This window comes from Mus musculus, chromosome 16, assembly GCF_000001635.26.
Source record: "Mus musculus strain C57BL/6J chromosome 16, GRCm38.p6 C57BL/6J".
Lineage (NCBI taxonomy): Eukaryota > Metazoa > Chordata > Mammalia > Rodentia > Muridae > Mus > Mus musculus.
This window is the reverse complement of record NC_000082.6, coordinates 94117429-94137503: the sequence shown is the minus strand read 5'-3', so window position 1 is coordinate 94137503 and position 20075 is coordinate 94117429. Positions and strand designations below refer to the sequence as shown.

Here is a 20075-nt window from a genome sequence, read left to right as displayed (position 1 = left end):
AAAGTCCTCCCCATTCTCTGGCTCTTAGATCTTTTCTGCCCCACCTTACTTGATGTTCCCCGAGCCTAGAGAAAGTGGGAGATTTCTCTTAGACATCTATTTAGGGCTAAGAGCTTGTAGTCAGTCATTCTTAGTGTTTTGACCAGTTGTGAGTTCCTGCATTAACCACTGCCATCTACAGAAAGAAATGTATCCAGCCAAGGGTGAGAACAGCACGGAGTGGGTGTAAACATATGTAAACATATATGGAACATCTGTCCCAACACTGGGAGTAACTGGGACCTAGGTCTCACTAGACCTAGGCATGCAGGAAGTCTGCCAGACAAGTGGCACAGGTTCCTTCCAGCCTGTCTGGACCAGTGCCCTGAGCAGACCTTAGGCACAAACTCTGCAGCCAGTCCCACAACACCCAGAGGAAGCTCCACTCCCAGGCGTTCTAATATGCCCAGGATCCAGGATCCCAGGAGCTTGGTCACACCAGGATCTCAGGGTCCCAGAGGCAGCTTGACTCCCAGGAGCTTGGACCCAGGATCTCAGCATCGCAGGATCCCACAATCACAGGATCACAGAGACAGCTTGACTCTGAGGAGTTCTGACACAATCAGGGTTACAGAAAGGGCAGGCTTCAGTCAGATATAGCCAGGGCAGGTAGTACTAGAGATATTCAGATGGTGGTAGGCAAGCGTAAGAACATAAGCAACAGAAACCAAGGTTACCTGGCATCATCAGAACCAAATTCTCCCACCATAGCAAGTCCTGGATACCCTAACACACTGGAAAAGTAAGATTCAGATCTAAAATCACTTCTCATGATGATGATAGAGGTTAAGAAGGACATAAATAACTCCCTTAAAGAAATACAGGAGTGCACAGGTAGACAGCTAGCCCTTAAAGAGGAAAAACAAAAAATGCCTTAAAGAGTTACAGGAAAACACAATCAAACAGACGAAGGAAATGAACAAAACCATCTAGAATCTAAAAATAGAACTAGAAATAATAAAGAAATAATAAAGGGAGACAACCCTGGAGTTAGAAAACCTAGGAATGAGATCATGAGTCATAGATGCAAGCATCACCAACAGAATACAAGAGATAGAAGAGAAAGTCTCAGAGGGTGCAGAAGATACCATAGAAAACATTGACACAACAGTCAAAGAAAATGCAAAAACCAAAAAGCTCCTAACTCAAAATATCCAGGAAATTCAGGACACAATGAGAAGACCAAACCTAAGGATAATAGGTATAGAAGAGAGTGTAGATTCCCAACTTAAAGGGCCAGTAAATATCTTCAACAAAACTATAGAAGAAAACTTCCCTAACCTAAAGAAAGAGATACCCATGAACATACAAGAGGCCTACAGAACTCCAAATAGACTGAACCAGAAAAGAAATTCCTCCCATCACATAATAATCAAAACACCAAATGCACTAAACAAAGAATTTTAAAAGCAGTAAGGGAAAAGGGTCAAGTAACATATAAAGGCAGGCCTATCAGAATTACACCAGACTTCTCACCAGAGACTATGAAAGCTAGAAGATCCTGGGCAGATGTCATACAGACCCTAAAAGAACACAAATGCCAGCCCAGGCTACTATACCCAGCAAAACTCTCAATCACCATAGACAGAGAAAACAAGATATTCTGTAACAAAACCAAATTTACACAGTATCTTTCCACAAATCCAGCCCTACAAATGATAACAGATGGAAAACTCCAACACAAGGAGGGAAACTACACCCTAGAAAAAGCAAGAAAGTAATCTTTCAACAAACCCACACAAACATAATTCCACCTCTAACAACAAAAATAACAGGAAGTAACAATCAATAATATCTCTAAATATATCTTAATATGAAGATTAATATTACCAATATATTGTAATCAATTGAAAATCAAAAATATGAGGAATTAGAAATTTGTTAGCTGTCATCCAGTGGCCTCTCTAATTTGGTAATTGCAGAAATAGGTCTAATATTGTACAATCCATATACACTTTCTGCTTGTTTGTATGTGAGAGTATCTTGCTGTGTGCCACATAATGGTCTTGAAATCATGCTTCTCCCATCTCAGCCTCTCTATTAGTAGGATTGTTTATCTGATGTTTTTACACTATACTGTGGTTTTCAGAACAGCTTACATATTTTAAAATTATTTATACAGCCACTGTCCTCAACTTTATGTTCTCAAGTTTGCAGTCCTCCTATCTGAGCCTCAGGGCTGTTTTGTGCAAAAGGTGTTTTAATGAGAGACGTGACAAGAAGGGAGTGTGCTGAGCAGATGCTGGATGCACGCTGTCTGAGTTTTACTTTCCAGCTTCAGCAGGGACTTTAATACTGTGTAACCCAGGGATGGACAGATGGCTCAGCAGTTAAGAGCACCGGCTGTTCTTCCAATGTGCTGGGTTTGATTCCCAGCACCTCCGTGGCTGTTCACAACTATCCGTAACTCCAGTCCCAGGGGTATCCAAACCCTCTTCTGGCCTTTATGGCTCCAGGCCTGCACAAGGCACATAGACACATGCAGGTAATGTGTGTGTGTGTGTGTGTGTGTGTGTGTGTGTGTATGTATATAATAAAGTTTTTAAAAATACTGTATGATGCCACACATATCAGTTGAGAGGTCAACTGTCTGAGGCTGGAGAGACACATTCCCTGCCCTGTTAGTTTCGAGACTATTCTGTTCATCTTCCGTCTCATGCCCTGTGGTCGATTGCTTAATTAACACGCAGATTTTCTTTAGGATATCAACTTGCGAGTGAAGTGGCCCAACGATATTTATTACAGCGATCTCATGAAGATCGGTGGGGTTCTGGTTAATTCAACACTTATGGGAGAAACATTTTATATCCTCATCGGTAAGTTTTAACTTTTCCTTCGGCATTTCTTAATATTAGCAAAACAGCAAAAATTAAAATGTCTCCTGCGCATGCCTGTATCTGGGAGAACAAGTATCGGTTTGAGGTGGATGTTTCTAGTCTTGCAGCTATAGAGTGTGAGGTGATACAGAGGGGACCGGATGAGCGGAGAGCACTTCAAGGGCTCAGCAGCCCCTGTCTGGCTGGGGCCGTGGAAACTGCCAGATTGGTATCACACCTAACAGATGTCTCTCCTCGAGTCTGCTGCTCACGGAACTTGAGTATGGCTGAAGCAAATACTTTGCCATCTTATAATAAGCAATAGGGTGATGTCTGGGGCGGTTAGCTTAACTGTCTACTTGGCCCCTGTAGAATGGACGAGGGGCCATCCAGATCAGGTTGGTAAACGTCTTTGTGGGGAATTGTCTTAATTATGTTAACTGAGGCGGGAAAGCCCAGCCCAGTGTGGCTGCACCATCCTCTGCTTTCTTGCTGGGATATTTACTACAGTAACAGACGTGAAACTGGAACAGTATCTACGACATGTCCGCAGCTGGCCTTGCGTGCTTAGCTGTGAAACATAGCCTTAAACGAACAAAACCCCCTTGCCAGTCAAAGTAAGATATAGCCCCTGCCCACTTCACCTCTGCACATCCAGGAGGAGGCTGCAGGCAGTTTCAGAAGTTTTTAGGACCCTGGCATCCAACCACCAAGCTCCCCTAATTCCCAGGAGAGCCCACCTGTCACTCAGAAGTCAGCAACAGACAGAACCGTGGGATCGCATCTCCAGTGCCAGCTGAAGAACACGAGGCCGTATGTTTCCAATCCTGCTGTAACCGGCAGCGTTTTCTCGGCCAGCTGCCCCATGCCCCTAAAGCTCCACACCCCTCATTTAAGTGAGCAACTGTCCTAGGTACAGATTCTGCCCAGCATGCACCGGTACTGAGGCCAGTGGATCGCTTCTGGAAGCTAAAGGTCAGGTGTCACTCTGGTATTGGCTGAGTGTGGGGCTTGTGTTATAGTCTTAAAGTTTTGGGAGGTTGGGGAGTCCAGAAGGACAGGTTTCAGGGTTAGCATCAGTGTTCTGGCTTCTGAAAAGACATAGTCCACGTTGATGGTAATTGATAGCATTATCTTCCCTCAGACTTTGAATGGATGAATGCTGGGAGAATCTGTACCTTTCTCTAGAACAGCAGTTCCCAACCTGTTAGTCGAGACCTCTCTGTGGGCCACATATCAGGTACCCCGCGTATCAGATATTTGCACTATGATTCATAACAGTAGCAGAATTACAGTTGTGAAGTAGCAACAAAATAACTCTATGGTTGGAAGTCACCACAGCATGAGAAACTGGATTAAAGGCTCATGGCATTAGGGGGGTTGAGAATCCTTGATAATGTCAAGGTGCTTATTTTTAATTTGTTTTTTCCCCAGGCTGTGGATTCAATGTGACGAACAGTAATCCTACCATTTGTATCAACGACCTCATCGAAGAACACAATAAGCAGCACGGGGCGGGCCTGAAGCCCCTGCGAGCGGACTGTCTCATAGCCAGAGCCGTGACCGTGCTGGAGAAACTGATCGACAGGTTTCAGGACCAAGGGCCCGACGGCGTTCTTCCCCTCTATTATAAATACTGGGTGCACGGGTCAGTGCCCCCTCTCCTCGTTCTTTTAAAATTACTTAAAGTTAGCACTTGAGTTTCTTAACATTCCGGTCTGATAGTTTATTTCTTAACTCTGATGGAAAAGCCCAGCGAGGACAAAGCCTAAGTCGGCCTAGCGGGAGTAAGAGGGACCAGGATCCTGGGAGGGTGAGCTGGGAAGACTGTGACACTAGGACGAGCTGAAATCACTTTAGTGTGACCTATGAGGAGGCAGACACGGCTGAGAGGTAGATCCTTCTTCATCTCAAAGTGGGATCCCCATGGGACAATGGCAGCCCCACCCGCACCCAGCATCTAATAAATCTACACTCAGGGGGCTGAGGCTAGCCCTACCTGCTGACACTCGTTCCCAGCATCCTCTGCAGCTGAGGTGTGAGAGCCACAGTGTGTAAGATGAGCCTCTACCCTTTCAACATGAACTTACAAGAAGGTGGGACAGCTTCATGGCGTTAGTGCTCCTCTTCCCATTTTTACACAGGTTCCAAGGATTGGACCCTTGGACCCAGGTCACCAGGCGGAGCAGGCGCCTCACCTACTGAGCCACCTTGCCTGTCCCTTTGTAGTAAACTCTTTCCTTTCTCCATTTTAGCTAGCACAGATTGATTGGAAAAGTGATGAATTTGGGTTATGACATCTCACATGTTTGCAACGTAATTTGGCCATATTCATTGGCCCCCAGTGCCCCCTCTCATCTCCCCTGCCTTCTTGGTGTTCCTCTCCACTTTCCTGTCTCTTAGCACATCCAGTTAAGAGTACTCTGGGTGAGAGGAGGCACAAATCACCAGCAGTGGGGTCAGAATTACTGTCATCCAGTACTCAGAAGCCCCAGCCTGGCCCTGTGGCTGCCCAAGTAAGTATTAGGGCATTTCACAGGGACAAAGAAGGTCCGAGGTCACCATTGTAAGCCTTAGCCTGTCGCCAGGACCCTAGTCCCCTTGTAATGGGAAGTCACCGAGCAAGATGTCCCAGCCTTCCGTTGCCTCCCGTGACCCCGGTGTTGGTGTGCTTCATTTTCAGTGGTCAGCAAGTCCGCCTGGGCAGCACGGAGGGGCCACAGGCATCTATTGTGGGCCTTGATGACTCCGGGTTCCTGCAGGTCCACCAAGAGGATGGTGGGGTTGTGACGGTGCATCCAGATGGCAACTCCTTCGACATGCTGAGAAACCTCATCGTGCCCAAGCGACAGTAACACCTTCCTGTGTCCCCAGACAGCTTGGATCTACTGCAACAGGGAAGCTGCTCCTGGGATCTCCTGGGAGCACTGAGCAGGCGCACTCCGCTTGCATAACTGTTGTCTCTGCCTGCCTAGGGCCTGGGAAGCTAATGCAGAGTTAGAGGCCAGTTGTTAATTCTTCAGGTTGTGGGTTCCCTGCCCCCACCCCCTCCCCACCCCGGGATTTGGGACACATATATGTGGTTTTACTGGGTGTTTGAAGGTGCATCTGGTGAGGATTGACTCACAGGCGAAGAAGGGTCAGTTTAGCCTAGGAGTTTAGTTTGCCTTGTGAGGTATAGAAGTGCTCTTCCCCATGTGGGCTTGGATTTGTGTGTACTGGGAGGGAAATGAGAAGCAAGGGGTTAGGAATAGCGCTGAGATAGTACAAATATATCCCAAGGAGTGAAGGCCTTTAGCCCTCTGCTGTTGAAACAGTGAATGCCCACAGCTCAGGGGCATGCTCACTGCTGTCCCAGAACACACAAGTGTTGACCTGCACGTAGGGTTGTTGCTGGTTTCCTTTGTCAAGTTGGGCTTCTTGTAGTAGCCTGGAACACAGGACTGAAGGATGGCCACAGAAATGCTGCTAACCAGCGTTATCTCCTTTCCAGGATCAGATGTGTCAGGTTTTAGATGTTTAAGCCATGATGGCAGCTTCCTTAGAGACAAAGGCTTGCCCAGGCTGATGGAGACGTGGGCTCACCCTCTTGCCCACACAAGGGAGGATTCTTGGAGCTTTTAAGCTGATCAGTTGCAGGCTCTGTTAGAATGCCACATCCCCATAAGCTTGTGTCCCCAAGCAGGGCCGAGTGCAGCACTGTATTGTAAGTCATGACTTTCTGCCCCCAATTTCATAATGTCAGGAAGGAGAGAGAGAGAGACTGACACAAAAATGCCATCAGTTTGGAGAGACGTATGTGCGTGCAGAGCATGCCTGATTTTGCGTGTGTGTGTGTGTGTGTGTGTGTGTGTGTGTGTGTCTTTAAAAGAAGATGTTCAAAACTTGATGTGCTAAAACGTCTCCGTGGAAGAACAAAGGAGAGGAAGCCTTTCTGGGCTTGCGTTTCCAGATGTGCTCCGTGCTTTCCCGTGTACCTCCCGTCTCTGTGGAGCTTGTGAATCATACCCATCGCTGCCCAGCCTGAAAGAACTAGTTCCTGTCTGCCCTCCTGCTTCCTGCCACTTCCACTGAAGTGGGCGGACGGAACAGATCGCTTCGCTTAGAGCAAGATCCTCGTCATAAACGAGTACCATCTTTATCCAGCTTCTGTAGTCAGGGCCAACTCCAGAAACCAGAGGTCTTCGGCATAGAATCCACTCACCCTCAGCCTAGCAGAGTCAGCCCCATTTGAAGCAAAAAATAAAATAAATAAATAACAGGGTGAACTATACCAACCTGACGTGTGTTTGAGGGGCTGTGACACTAAAGGAACTTGAAAGTAACTTTTCTTGCAAATAAGACTTTGACTAATGTTTTTCTCAAAAAAAGAAAAAGATACATATATAAAATTTAGTTCCGCTATTTTTTTAAATTCATGCGAGTTTAAATAAAACTGTACGCCACCCCAAATTATAAAGTGACAGGCCCAAGAGAGAGAGAGAGAGAGAGAGAGAGAGAGAGAGAGAGAGAGAGCGAGAGCATCTGTAAAATATCATCAAGAATGAAGATCTCCAAGCTGGCTGTTGCAAAGGTTCATTTCTCAGACTTTGTAATATAAGGCTGTTCATCTCTCAGAACCGCCATCATTACATTTGAAATTTCTATGGGGGATTATTTAATGAAAAACATGCTATGTTTTATTTTAAGCTGAAGGCCTATTCTGGATAGTTCTACTTTGGGGAAAAAAATGTTATCATTTAATTTCCTTTCTGTAAGTTAAAACTAATGAAGTGTGGTCATGTCAGAGCAGACAGAGATGTTCTGGGCATGCTGATTGGCCCTGGGGTAGTTACACTGTTTGGGGGTATTCTTGCGTATGCAGACAGGACACTCCTTGTCTCGAGAGACAGCACAGCCTGAAGCACTGAAGCTGCATTCCCCACTGGCCTGACTTGGCCTCACATGAACCAAAGACTTCAGATTTCACATCGTAGAGAGCATTTCTGCCGATGGGGCGTGTGAAGGCTGCCACTGTACCCGCCACATGCGAGGGTATTCACACTCTCAGTGTCCCAGGACCTCCAAGAACTTTACAAGTCTCCTAACCTCGATGCCTCCTAATCTGGAGACGTGGCCACCTAACCCCGACTCTGTATTTGCCGTAAGCAGGTTACTCCTAGTGTTAACCTGCTTGCATATCTACCCCTGGGTGTTGGAAGGCACAGGTAAGCAAGCACTGGGTCTCACACAACTCAGCTGAAGCAGTGAGCGGCTTTGCTACCCTGACATGCCAGCAACGGGGCAACCTCATTCCTGGTTCATCTCTATGCATCTTTGAAATAAACAAAAATGTAAACCTTTGCTACTTTTTTTATTTTTTAGCTTTTCAAAGAATCATCTCTGAAAAAGTATTACTATAAACCCATGCCTATAAAGTAATTCTACCAAAATAAACTTAGGATTTTCACTGTGGCTGCAGTCCATTCTTGCTTTACCCTGGGCTCATTGAGAATGGCCAGTAGCTTCTGATTACACTGTTTTTATTTGATATTTAAACATGCTTTTATAACAAAGATCACGTGTAAGAATTCAGGAACCTGGTACTTTGTGAATTTTTATGTATTTTTGGTGAAAGGAGATCTTACTAGTGGGGGAAAAAAAGTCCATAAAGGCTCTAAGTACAACCAAATCTTTTAACCAAGATGAGCGCTCGGAGACTCTGTTCTTTACGGGTGTTTCCGTTGTGAGAACTGATCGACTTTCATTAAAGATACTTTTCGTCCTGAGGGTTTTAATGGTATCTTGCCTGGGTTTGGGATCAGCCTGAGTCATGTGCTGCAGGTAACCCATAGGCTGCCAGAACTGCTTTACTGGAAGCCCTGGGCTTCTGAAAGGGTGAGGGAGTGGGGGCAGGGTGGGGAACCAGGCCCTTCCACCCCTTCCTGGCTCTGCAGAGGTATGAGTGGAATGGCTTGTCTAGAAAGGGGCTTCCAAGAACATAAAGGAATTCCTTTCCCTAGGAGGCCCTGTTCAGGGTCCAAGGCTTGAATTGGCTTAGGCGTCAAGTCCATTTGATCTGGCATTTGTGTCAACATGCTCCATCTTTGATAGGGCCCACAGTAATGATGTTGTTGTTGTTGTTGTTGTTTTGTGAAAGAAAGCACATCATTATTAAAGCTTCACAAAGTTGAGAAAAGATACCAGGGCAAAACCTTGGGGATGAGCATAACAGTAATTAGGTTGCCATGGTAACTGCTTGGCAACCTTGTCTGAGTCCATAACCTCTGGAAGCCAGTTTAGCTCTCCGAGGAATCATCCTTCCTATTGTCAACTATGAAAACTGGTGGTTTATCCAAATAAAGAAATGTTTACTAATAGACATTTTAATTTTTAGAAACACACAGACTCCCTTATATTTGTTTATGCTATCATTTGTAAATCTATAACAGGGTCATTCTCCCCATCCCCTACCCCATACACACACGCTAAAAACCTTTCCCATTAACCTCCTTCAGGGTTTGTGCCTTGTGGATACAGGTTGGCACAAGAGCAGATAAGTGGAACTTCATTGAAAAATGTTGGTGCTAATGCCCACAGATCAAACATAGACCTTCCAAGAACCATGAGACTCGTGAGCATAAAAGCTTGGCTTGTCATGTGCAGACGCTGAGAGCATCGAGTGCTGAGAGCCACTATCCCATGACCCAGTACCTTCCACATACACTGTTGGTCCTAACCTTGCCAACACTATAGGGAATAAACAGGGTCCTCACTAAGTGACACAGAAAGCAGGCTGAAGTTTACACTTTGAGAGTTCTCCGGGCCATTGATTCTAGACGGATTAGTTGTGGGTGTTATGATCTTGACCATCACACGGCTTCTGAAGGACCACACAGGCCAAACAGTCCCATGTGAGGTTTATTGGGAGAGAGAGGGGCAAGGTGGCGGCAGAAAGAGAAGGGGGGAAGAGAGATCAAGGGGGCCTTTCTTTATAGCTGGATAATAATGTAATCACAGATAAAGGTGGAAGGTGAGCCACGTGGATTCTGGGAATATGGTGGCTGTTGACTTGGCAACAGGTGTGTAGGTCCCACCTATGATGTCACAGGTTTCAGAGGCCCTGATACCAACAGTGGGTTTTTTGTTTTCATTTTGTTTTGTTTTAATGTGGAACCTTTCTATATAGGTGGGAAGAGTTTCCTAAAGTAAAGGGGGGGGGTGGGGCTTGTTGTGGGTTGGCTGGCTTTTCCATACAGGCTTTCACAGTGTAGCCCTGGCTGTCCTGCAACTCACAGAGATCCTCCTGCCTCTGCCCCCCACGTGCTGAGATTAAAGGCATACTCCACCACTGCCAGGCCCATGTAATCTACATGTTTTAAAGTAAATGGATACAATATTTCCTGTGTAGAGAAATTGAAAGGTGACAACCAAAGCAGATATTTATTGGTCAGGGCAGATGTCTAGGTCAAAGCAATGAGAAAATTTTTGAATAGTGATTTTCTCTTTTTCTTTCCATACTCATGTTCAAACCAGCATCTCCTGCCTGCCAGGCAAGCAGAGGACCACTGAGTCACACCCCCAGCCCTAGTGACCCCAAAAGAAAAAAATGCATACAGCCATAAATAAACCATAAATGTGAAACAAAAGTAATGGAAATTTATTTTTAAACACTGCTGGTAAGTTTATAAAAAGGATCTCCATTCACCTGTTACACACAACATGTTCGTATGAAGCTCTTGCTACGTAGAAAACGCTTAAATGTATACACCGCTTTCAATACATCCCTTAAGCATGTTTTTCTTCCACAAGGTGCAGTCCGTTCTGGTTTCCGTATTGCACATGCAGTTTAACTAGCTTTAAGAGTTCCTAATCGCAAGCAAACACAAGCGTAGGACTAGCAAATCTGTGCGGGCTGGAGGGATGCTGCCAGGGAGGTGCTTGACAGGGCCATTCTCTAACATGCCTGGCTATATATATCGTTTTTGCATTTAATGCCTACTTCATATTTTGAAGGTGCAACTTGTGTCAACCAGAGTTCCTAAGGGCTCGGTTATGAGCGAGCTTGTTAGTGTGCTTCGGAAGCACACCCGTGTGCATGCACACAATAGGCTTGCACGTCTGCCTCCTTAGCCTCTCCTTGTTGGCTTTTGTATTTTTAAAAGGATTAAATTTAAAAATGAGATGCATGAGTTCAAAGACAGCAGAAACTGTTGTCTGCACGTGGGACTTACAAGGATAACATTCTGCGTTTACAAGTGTCCAAAAGGACTCTGAAGGGACTTTCCACCCTGTCTGTACCCCTCGGGAACAGAGGACCACAGAGGGGGGCTCGGGGGGGGGGGGAGTGAGGGTCTTAAAGTGGCATCTGTCTGCCAAGCTGTATGCAATGTCTTGAATTCCCATTATTGGACCTCGGCTTGATTGGCTTCATGGTGAGGAAACCAAGATCCCTGGAGACGGTAGTTTGAGGTCACAGATTGACACCTGGATGCTCAGCCCCATGAAAACCGGCCCTTGGACAGGAATGGGCAGTCCCTTCTCCCCATTTCCCAACTGCGTCCCAACCCTCTACACCAGCATCTACGGTAAAAATCTAAAAGTCGGCTGCGGAGTTCTATTAAAATAGTTGTCTCTGTATAAATTAATTTATATCGTGCATATACAGTTCGCCCCTCCATCTGCTGGACCTTGGGGGTGAAAGAGGAACCAGAGAAGGCCTGGCCTATGGCTTCTCCCTGAGGGCCGCCCTGCCGAGCGGGACTGGCCCTGGCGGGTCACCTGCCGTTGGTGATGATGACCGAGGCGCCCAGGTAATGCGGTCGGGGCGCGCCGGGCGCAGAGGCGGCGACGGGGCCTGGGTGTCGGGGCCTCAGCGAGCCGGCCGCCTCGGGGGCTCCGGGCGCAGCGCTCCCCAGAGGCCCGCGGCGCGCCAGCACGCGGTGGTAGTTGAGCAGCACGAAGGGCAACTGCGCCGGCGCCTGCGGCTCGGGGGCGGGCGGCGCGCAGCACTCGGGGGGCGCTCGGGCCAGCGCCAGCCGGGCTGCGTCCCGGGACGCCTGGCGAGGCGCCTTGGCAGGGCCCAGCGCCGGCTCCTCGCGGTAGTGGCCGCAGCTCGGGAAGCTTGGGGGCGCGGGGTCCTCGCAGAACCTGCGCGCGGCTGCGGAGGGCGCTGCGGGGACAAGAGACAAAAGAGAGGATTGTAGGGGAGGAAGCCGCCCACTCAGAAACGTGTCCATCCTCTGCTCTGCACTGAGCCACACGCACCCTCAACCCTGCCCAGCCACAGACGCCGGTGGCCTTGCACAGAGACGCTCGTGCCAGGTTCACAGAAAGCCACAGGGTCCTCCTCGGTCCTGCATTGAGCTACACGCGCCCTCACTCTTGCAGTGCGACGAGGTCCTGCTCCATCACGCACAGAGTCATGGGATCCTCCATCACACACTACCACACGCGCCCTCCATCGTTAGTCCTCCTCCGTTGGTCCGTGCCACCCCTTGTGCATTCCAGGCCAGCGCACATTGTTGGAAACATGCTGGGAGCTTTAGAGGAACAGGTGGGATTCATTCTGAGTAACACGCTTAACGCAACAGATCCAAATACTCCAGTGTGTCATCAATATTAAAAGATGCTTTAAGCCGCGCGGAGCTAGTGGACAGCCGCAGAATCGAAGCCAAGCAACTCTTCTTTACAGCACCAAGTCTACCCATTTTACTAATCTCTCAATACGGTGGGGGTGGGGTTGGGTGGCAACCACCCTGTGCTGTTTAGTAGGCCCATAATTAAAAGTATTAACTGTGCCCATTCAAGTAACTCCCCCGAGCTTTCCCATGAAGCCGTTGTTTTCATTTAATACCAAAGACTAGTAAGTTGCTCACAAATTGCCTCAAATTAGCACCTTCAGTCCTTCCCTGAGGCCCGTCTTATCAAATGTGACAAGCAGGCGGCTGCCAACCATTTTTGCTTTAAAATAGTAATAAAAGCCGGATTCTGTGTGTTATATCATTGGCCAGTCCTCAGATACAGAGAAATAAGTCTGGCTCACACGGATGTTTGCAGGGTCTTTCCCCTTTTCTTTCTTGACTGTGAAGGACCCTTGCACAGATGAGATGGGGATCCAACCATCTCAAGGGTGGGATCATAGCTGTGGGGCCAGGCTGGCGCCAAGGCAGGGCGGGCCCCAGTGACTGGTGGGTCTCCTCTAAATTGTCTGCTTTTGAAAACAATGTTCTCCTTGTGTCCACAAAGGCCCGATTTCTCCCATAATTGTCCCTCTGCTCAGATTTGCCCACAAACTGTAGACTGATCACAATATGGAGTCATAGCCTCAGAGTTTGCACAGAAAGCAAAGCCAGAGAGGCAAAGCGAGGGAAAGAGAGGAGAGAAGGAGAGATGATTGTGTTACATGGGAGTGTGGGGGCATGTACTGAGACATGATTGTATGCGGGGGCACACACTTCAGGGAGCTACTTTATAAAGGCTAGTGACACTTTTTCCTAAGCCATAGCATCCAAGTGTGACATTTACTCCCATATTAGCAGTTCCTGCAGAACTAGCAGGCACCTAGAGTATGTCAAGTAGGCTCCCTACATCGGCTGTGGTCCCATTTCACAGAGAGAAAAGCAGAGGCTTGAGGGTGCTAATTGTTCTCTGTTCATGGCTTCTGTCCCCAAGGCCGGGCATTTCTTCATTTGTTTTCTGTAGTTTGAGAACCGGTCTGGGAAGAGAACTAACATCTGCCATTCACTCTGAGGAACGGCGAAAAGGCACCTCAAGGATGCCGCTGGAGCGTGGTCAAACATGGGAGCTGGTTTGGAAAATCACTTTTGCCTCCCTGTGAGGTCACGAATAAAGCCAGAACTTATATGGGGACTGGGCACTCAGCTTCTCTCTGCTGTTTATGCCATCTCCGGTGTTCTTGTTATATGTAACTCACGCCCATGAAACCATGATGGGCAGTAGGAAGCACAGAAATCCCAGCTTAGAAGCAGAAGAGGCCAGTTTGCCCAAAGCATGAGGATTCTTTTTCCATCCACCACCCACTGCTACTGAGGCTGAACCCCTGCCCTTCCCCTCCTGTAAATGGGACCTACCTTCATAGTTTGGCACAAGACCATGCCGGGCAGCATTCACAGGAGAAGGCTCAGAAAGGTTTTTAGCTGGCGATGAGCTGCTGGGCACTAGAGAGTTGGCACAGTGCCACTGGCATTCGCTGCTGGCTGGCAGTGTGCTCAGGAAGAAGCGTGCCACCTCACACGGGGATCCTTGGGGCTGCCCGAACTTGGCGGGCAATCCTGGCTTCTTGCTGCTGAAGACGTGAGAGTCCAATGGGAAGTGTCCATAATGGTAGGAGAAGGGGAGGCTGTAGGGCGGCCCATATAAAAGGTCGCTGGCTTCTGAATGGAGCTGCTGTTCCGGGGGAGCCACAGCATTTGTGGGGGGACTAGTTCTCCAGTTTCCCACCTGGCTGCACTCCAGTTTGTCCATTTGGAAGGAGCTGTATTGCTGCACGGTAAGGGAAGACAGAGGAGAGTCCAAGGGTAAGCTACCTCCTAGTCACACCAGAGGTTGAGGGGCCCAGCCCTTCGTGCTGGGGCTGGCCTGACCCTAGTGTTACTGCAAAGTCCCTGAGTGGAAAGAATTTATTCTCCAAGATGACCACATACCAGATGGTTGTGGACCCTTGCCACTTCCCACTTCCCAGAGCTTATTAATGACACTTTGAGAGGAGAAGTTTCATTTTGATATTACCATAAGCCAAATGAGGTAGCATATGCTTATCCTCCGAGCTGTTTGTGGGACCTTTTCTCTCTCTGCAAGGACATCCCTTGTTCATAGTTCATGCCCAGGTGTCCTGAGTCCCCAGAGAGATGCTATCTTGCCCTGTGTTCGTGTTACCTGTGGGGGATATGGGTTGGTTCTCAGCTTTGTCTTCATCTTTGTGTTTTTGGGTTTAGCTGATTTCCTAGTTTCTTGTGAGGTAGACAAGGTGGTTCTCCAGGACTCCTGGGACTTAGAGGTGGATACCTGGTCCAGAGACAGCTGAAGTTCCTTGTATTCAACATCCCTGAAAGGCAAGAGTGGGCAAGTCACGCCCATGCATGACTTCCTCATTCGTGGAGGAAGAGCTGCATCCCCGAGCAAGCTTCTCCTCCAGTCCCAGAGCATCTCTTATGGAAGGACACATGGTCCTGACAGAGGCCACCAGCAGCTCCAGTGTGGTGACTGTGAGTTCTGAGCAAGGTTAGTACTGTTTGGCAAGAATGGGGGGATTGTAATATGCTTTCTCCAAACCCATTCAGTCCACATACACAACCCAAGGCCGCTCTTGACCACGGCAAGGGGTGGACATGCTAACAAGGCATAGGTGGCAACCCCCATGACCCTCACGACCCCTACTGGTTTGTGCACCTGAGGCTTCTCTGTTGGGGGACCCAGAAGCCTGGTGGGATGGACCTGTGGGGAGCCAGCTCCTAGCCTTGCCTACTTTCACATGGACTCCTGTCGAGCCTGCAGACTCAACTTGGCAACGTCACACTCCCAAAGGGAGAGCTACTGCTAGATGCTGCCAGGCCTGGCTAGTGTAATGAAGGAACAGAGGCATTTTCCCCCGTGTGGTTTTGCCAGATCATTCCTCCTAAAACGCACAGTAGCCTGGCGATCGCTCTGTGAAAGAACTTGGGGTCTGAATCCTCAGTGCTCAGGATGCAAAGGAGGGCCCTTCATTGGCAGAAGCAGGGCTGAGAGGCAAGTGTATCAACCACTGCTCACGCTGAGCCGTGTTCCAGGAAGGTTTGCCTGTGACTTCTAGTGGACTTACACATAACTGCATCTGAGTCTTTTGGTGGCCTATTCCTGAAATCCCAGTACTTGGGAGGCTGATGGGGGGAGTCGTGAGATAGAAGCTAGCGTCAACTAATGATATGACTCTGTCCCAAAACAATTTTTTTTCAGTAAAATCTGGGGTCTTTCAGGCACCAAATATTCGACCACACTGGTAACAGAATATGTGAGAAGACAGAAAAATGGGAGAGAGCGCCTGTTCCTGAGGGCAGAAGCACAGATATGTATGTGACTGACACAGGACATATACCCACCCTCTTTGCACTCTGTCCCTTCCCGGGCCCCTCTCTCGGGCTCAGTCTCAGGATCTAATAAGCTATAATCCTGTGAGGCTCCCCCATCATCCTTGCTGCCACTCCCTGGCACACGTTAGTGGTTGGGAGCTCCCAATCTACCAGATTATAAACAGATTGTAAAACAAAAAGGGAGGTAAACCGTCCAGAGAATGAGGAATGGGAGGGGACACTTCTTGGAGCATTGTGACAGGGACGGAGGAGAGAGCAAGGAGAGAAACAAATGTGGCTGACTTACGTGAGAACATAATTGACACTCACGATGCAGTGAGGCCGGGAGGAGCGGCTGTTGTGCACCACGGTGGCGTAGCTCTGCACCCAGACCCAGCCGCCCAGCTTGGACAGCAGCCGGTAGTATTTGGTGGTGACCTGGCCCTTCACCAGCACTGTAAGCACAAGGTGACATGAATCCTGGAGCTCTGAAGGTCCTGTCCTACCCCTTGACACACACAGAGCCTTCCAGGGCAAAGGAAGGACTCTTAACAGTGGGTGGGCTTTCACCATACAAACTTGCACATGTGTGAGTGTACACCACACACACACACACACACACACACACACACACACACACACACACACACGAAGGAATGTCACCTACAACTTTGCACAGTCCCTGGAGTGGTCCCTCCCCTCTTGTTAAGAGCCCTGAATTAACAGTCACTACTTTCACAGGAGGAAAAAGCCCCCAGACAGCACCGGTACCTACAGAGTGGAAAGACCTGATTAACTTTTTAGTATCCAAGTGCCCCCAATTATGTTTTAATCCCCCCAACCTTTATGGGCAGAGGGACTTAGTTGTTTAAACAGAGCTCTAATTTTAGTGCATCTGACCAAGTGTCAGATTGGCATGACATTTGCCATCTGCCGGGCTGTGTGTGTTCACAGAGAACCCAAGCTCTGTCCTCAAGTGCTGTTTATATTTTCTTCCCAATTACCCGTTTTTCTCTCTGGCTGTTAATTTCCTGTGTTGCTCGTGTAAGAAAGCCTTCCACTTGGTGACACAGCTCCTGAAAATTGGGCCCATGAGCCCACCTTCTATGCATGGGTGCACATTCTGGGCAGCAGAGCAGTCCCCCAAAGCCACTAGGTGCCCATAAACTGTCACTACTCCCCTTGCAGACCTCAGGTAGGCAGATGAAGGGAAGCCTGGGAGAAAGGAAAATGCCAGGAGCTGCGGGTGGCCAGTGGAGAGCGGAGAGCTAAGCAAAAGCATGGCAGCTATTACACACACACACACACACACACACACACACACACACACACAGAGACACATACACAAACACACACACACAGAGACACAGAGACACAGAGACATACTCACACACACAGACACACACAGAGACACACACAGAGACACACACAGAGAGACACACAGAGACACATACACACAGACACACACACAGAGAGACACACAGAGTCACATACACACACACATACAGACACACACACAGACACACAGAGACACATACACAGACACACACACACAGACATACAGAGACACACACACTCACACACACACATACACTCACACACACACATACACTCACACACACAGAGACACAGACACAAACACACAGAGACACACCTACACACACACACACGTACACTCACACACACACACACACAGAGACACATACACACACACACAAGCTCATGCTCTAGAACTTTCCTGCTCTTTTCCTGGGGCCCTACCAGAAACCACCTGAGCAGAGACCAGAGAAGGCCAAAGGAGCTGAGGCTGTGATGGAACTAGCGTGTGTCACATACACACACACACACACGTGCACACATGAACACTTAAATACACAGAAAGACTTCATGATGGTTACTCAGAGCACTCAGACCTAAAAGCTGTGCTCCAGAAGAACATGTACAAACCTCCAAAGAGTAACCATAAAAGCAAGCACTAAGCAAGCACTCCCTCGACTCCTTGACTCAAAGGCAGGTGCCCTCCAGCAGACACTCAGAAAGAAATGAAGGGACTGTGTGGGGCCGTTTATGTGAGATGCTCACAGTAGGCAAATCCATAGGGCCAGAGCCCATGGGTGGCCACCGGCTCCAAAAGAGGAAGGGCAGGAATAAAGGAGACAGAGCAGCCACTTCTGGAAAGACTGGCAGTGTTGGGCAGTCACATAAAGGTTTCAGCTGCAATTGTAAACGCTCTAAAACCCACAGAAAATGGTTCAAAGGGTGGCAGGGAATGCCAGCCAGCTGATTGGTGGTGGGGGCCTGGCCTGGGCCTGGTGGCGGGTGACTCAGAACTCTAGAAAGCAGTCTGACTGGTGGCTCCCTGGACTTCACTTGAGGGACAGGGTATGCAGGAATTACGCACGATGTAAACAGACCAGTGTGCAGGGAAGATTCGCTGCAATTCTGTTTAAAGACCAAAAGCTTCTTTGGAGAGCCTGCATGTTGGGGGGGGGGGGAGGTTGAGACTGAGGAGCTCTGTGCAGACACCGAAATGCTTGACTGCGATTGGTGACTGGACACCGAGGAAAGAGGAGAGGCGGCAGAAATAAGTGTAACCCTAACTTAAGAAAATGGGCCTGTGGGCACACGCCCGCTCAAACTTCGATCTTCTACTATCTTTCCTCATTCATATGTCCCTGACATACAGTTGAGGAACCCCGGCCGACAGATGGGGCTCCACACACAAGCACTCTTATCTGACCGTCTTCTCATCTTCCAAAGTTCTAGCAAAGAGAGAGTTTCTAATTAGAGCGAACAATCGGGTATTTTGTTTTAACATGGGGAAGTGTTTTGTCTGGGAGGTTGGGAAGCAGAAATGCAGCTTACTCAAGGCTCCAGGACTTTAGGAATATCTGTGGAGATGCATGCAGTAATCTTGACATGTAACAGCCATCCCTCTGACCCTACTGTGTAATAGCCATCCCTGTGACCCTACTGTGTGACAGCCATCCCTCTAACCCTACTGTGTGACAACTATCCTTCTAGGCCTACTGTGTGACAGCCATCCCTCTAACCCTACGGTGTGACAACCATCCCTCTAGCCCTACTGTGTGACAGCCATCCCTCTGACTCTACTGTGTGACAGCCATCCCTCTGACCCTGCTATGTGACACCCATTTTTACCACTCCTTTCTGCTCAGGATTAATTCTGGCTTCTCAGTACATTTGCTTGGCCAGGGTGGGATCTCCTCTGCGAACACGGACAAAGCCGTAGAGTAAGGTATTTACAGTGCTTCCTTGACCCCGTGCTTCCCCCATCTCCATGACATCATAGGAAGTGATATCTTCATGAAATGGAGTTTTCCTACCAAGTTACACAAAGGCCTGCACCTACAGCCGAAGTAGGATCAGGGTGTGAAGAACATCCCTGCTACAGGCTGAACTGTGCCATCCAAACAGAGAGCTGAAACTCTCACCCCTAGCACCACAGAACAAGACTTTTTGGAAACAGAGACCTTATAGAGGTAAATATGGTGGCACAGGCATAGGCCCTGACCCGTTACGACCAATGTCTTTATAAGATAATGGGACCATGGAGCATGGGAGCAGACACACGGACGACTGAGCACTTGAGAGCACCAGGAAGATACTGAGGAGAGGAGGGACCGTGCTGACATCTTGAACAGGACCCGTGCCTCACAACTGTGGAGAAATGAAAGCCTCTTGTAAGAGCTATTTGGGCTGTGCAGTGGTTGGTTGTGGCCGCCCCAGAACATCTAAACATCATGAGCAGCAGGGTCCTCAAGAAAGAAGCTATGTCACTTCTGTGGGGTTCTAAGGAGCCAAGCACAGTTAGGTGCTCCTGTGAGAGGAGAAACAACAGCCTTGGGCACCGGGCTGGGGTCAGGGTGGGGGTGGCTCAGCGCCTTTCATAGAGCAGGAGCTGCGAGGATAGCCATGAGGTCATGGCTGGTAGTCAATGGGAACCTCAGACAGGGAAGGAGAGGCTTCTGTGTACAGAAGACTGGGACACAGCTGAACAGCAGCCAAGCAGAGGAGGAGCCTGAGGAGGGACTGAGAAGTGGGCTCTGAGGCTCTGAGGCTCTGGGGCTCTGGGGCTCTGAGGCTCTCGGGCTCTGGTGGCTGCTTCCAGCTGCAGGCACCTGCTCTCCTGCTGGAGATCTCGATTAAGCAA

At 48.7% G+C, this 20075-nt stretch overlaps 2 protein-coding genes across 12 annotated transcripts in view; one reads left to right on the top strand and one right to left on the bottom strand.

Annotated features, from left to right (window-relative positions):
* Hlcs (holocarboxylase synthetase (biotin- [propriony-Coenzyme A-carboxylase (ATP-hydrolysing)] ligase)) overlaps window positions 1–8198 on the top strand; it is a 185934-nt gene extending 177736 nt beyond the window's left edge. For 4 of the 7 annotated variants that reach the window (XM_006522852.4, XM_030248920.1, XM_006522856.2 and 1 more), the window contains 3 exons: window positions 2741–2855; window positions 4290–4503; window positions 5539–7758. In XM_006522852.4, the coding sequence (XP_006522915.1) occupies window positions 2741–2855; window positions 4290–4503; window positions 5539–5710 (501 nt within the window). In that variant the 3' untranslated portion in view covers window positions 5711–7758. Of the gene's footprint in view, window positions 1–2740; window positions 2856–4289; window positions 4504–5538 lie in introns of all 7 variants that reach the window. The other 3 variants (NM_139145.5, XM_030248919.1, NM_001360045.1) reach the window with 1 other exon arrangement.
* A 2273-nt stretch (window positions 8199–10471) lies between these two features.
* The window catches only part of Sim2 (single-minded family bHLH transcription factor 2), a 41929-nt gene continuing 32325 nt past the window's right edge, over window positions 10472–20075 (bottom strand). For 3 of the 5 annotated variants that reach the window (XM_006522966.4, XM_006522967.4, XM_006522968.3), the window contains exons 8-11: window positions 16209–16356; window positions 14733–14901; window positions 13928–14339; window positions 11467–12006 (exon numbers count right to left, since the gene is read on the bottom strand). In XM_006522966.4, the coding sequence (XP_006523029.1) occupies window positions 11612–12006; window positions 13928–14339; window positions 14733–14901; window positions 16209–16356 (1124 nt within the window). In that variant the 3' untranslated portion in view covers window positions 11467–11611. Of the gene's footprint in view, window positions 12007–13528; window positions 14340–14732; window positions 14902–16208; window positions 16357–20075 lie in introns of those variants that run through there. The other 2 variants (NM_011377.2, XM_017316897.2) reach the window with 2 other exon arrangements.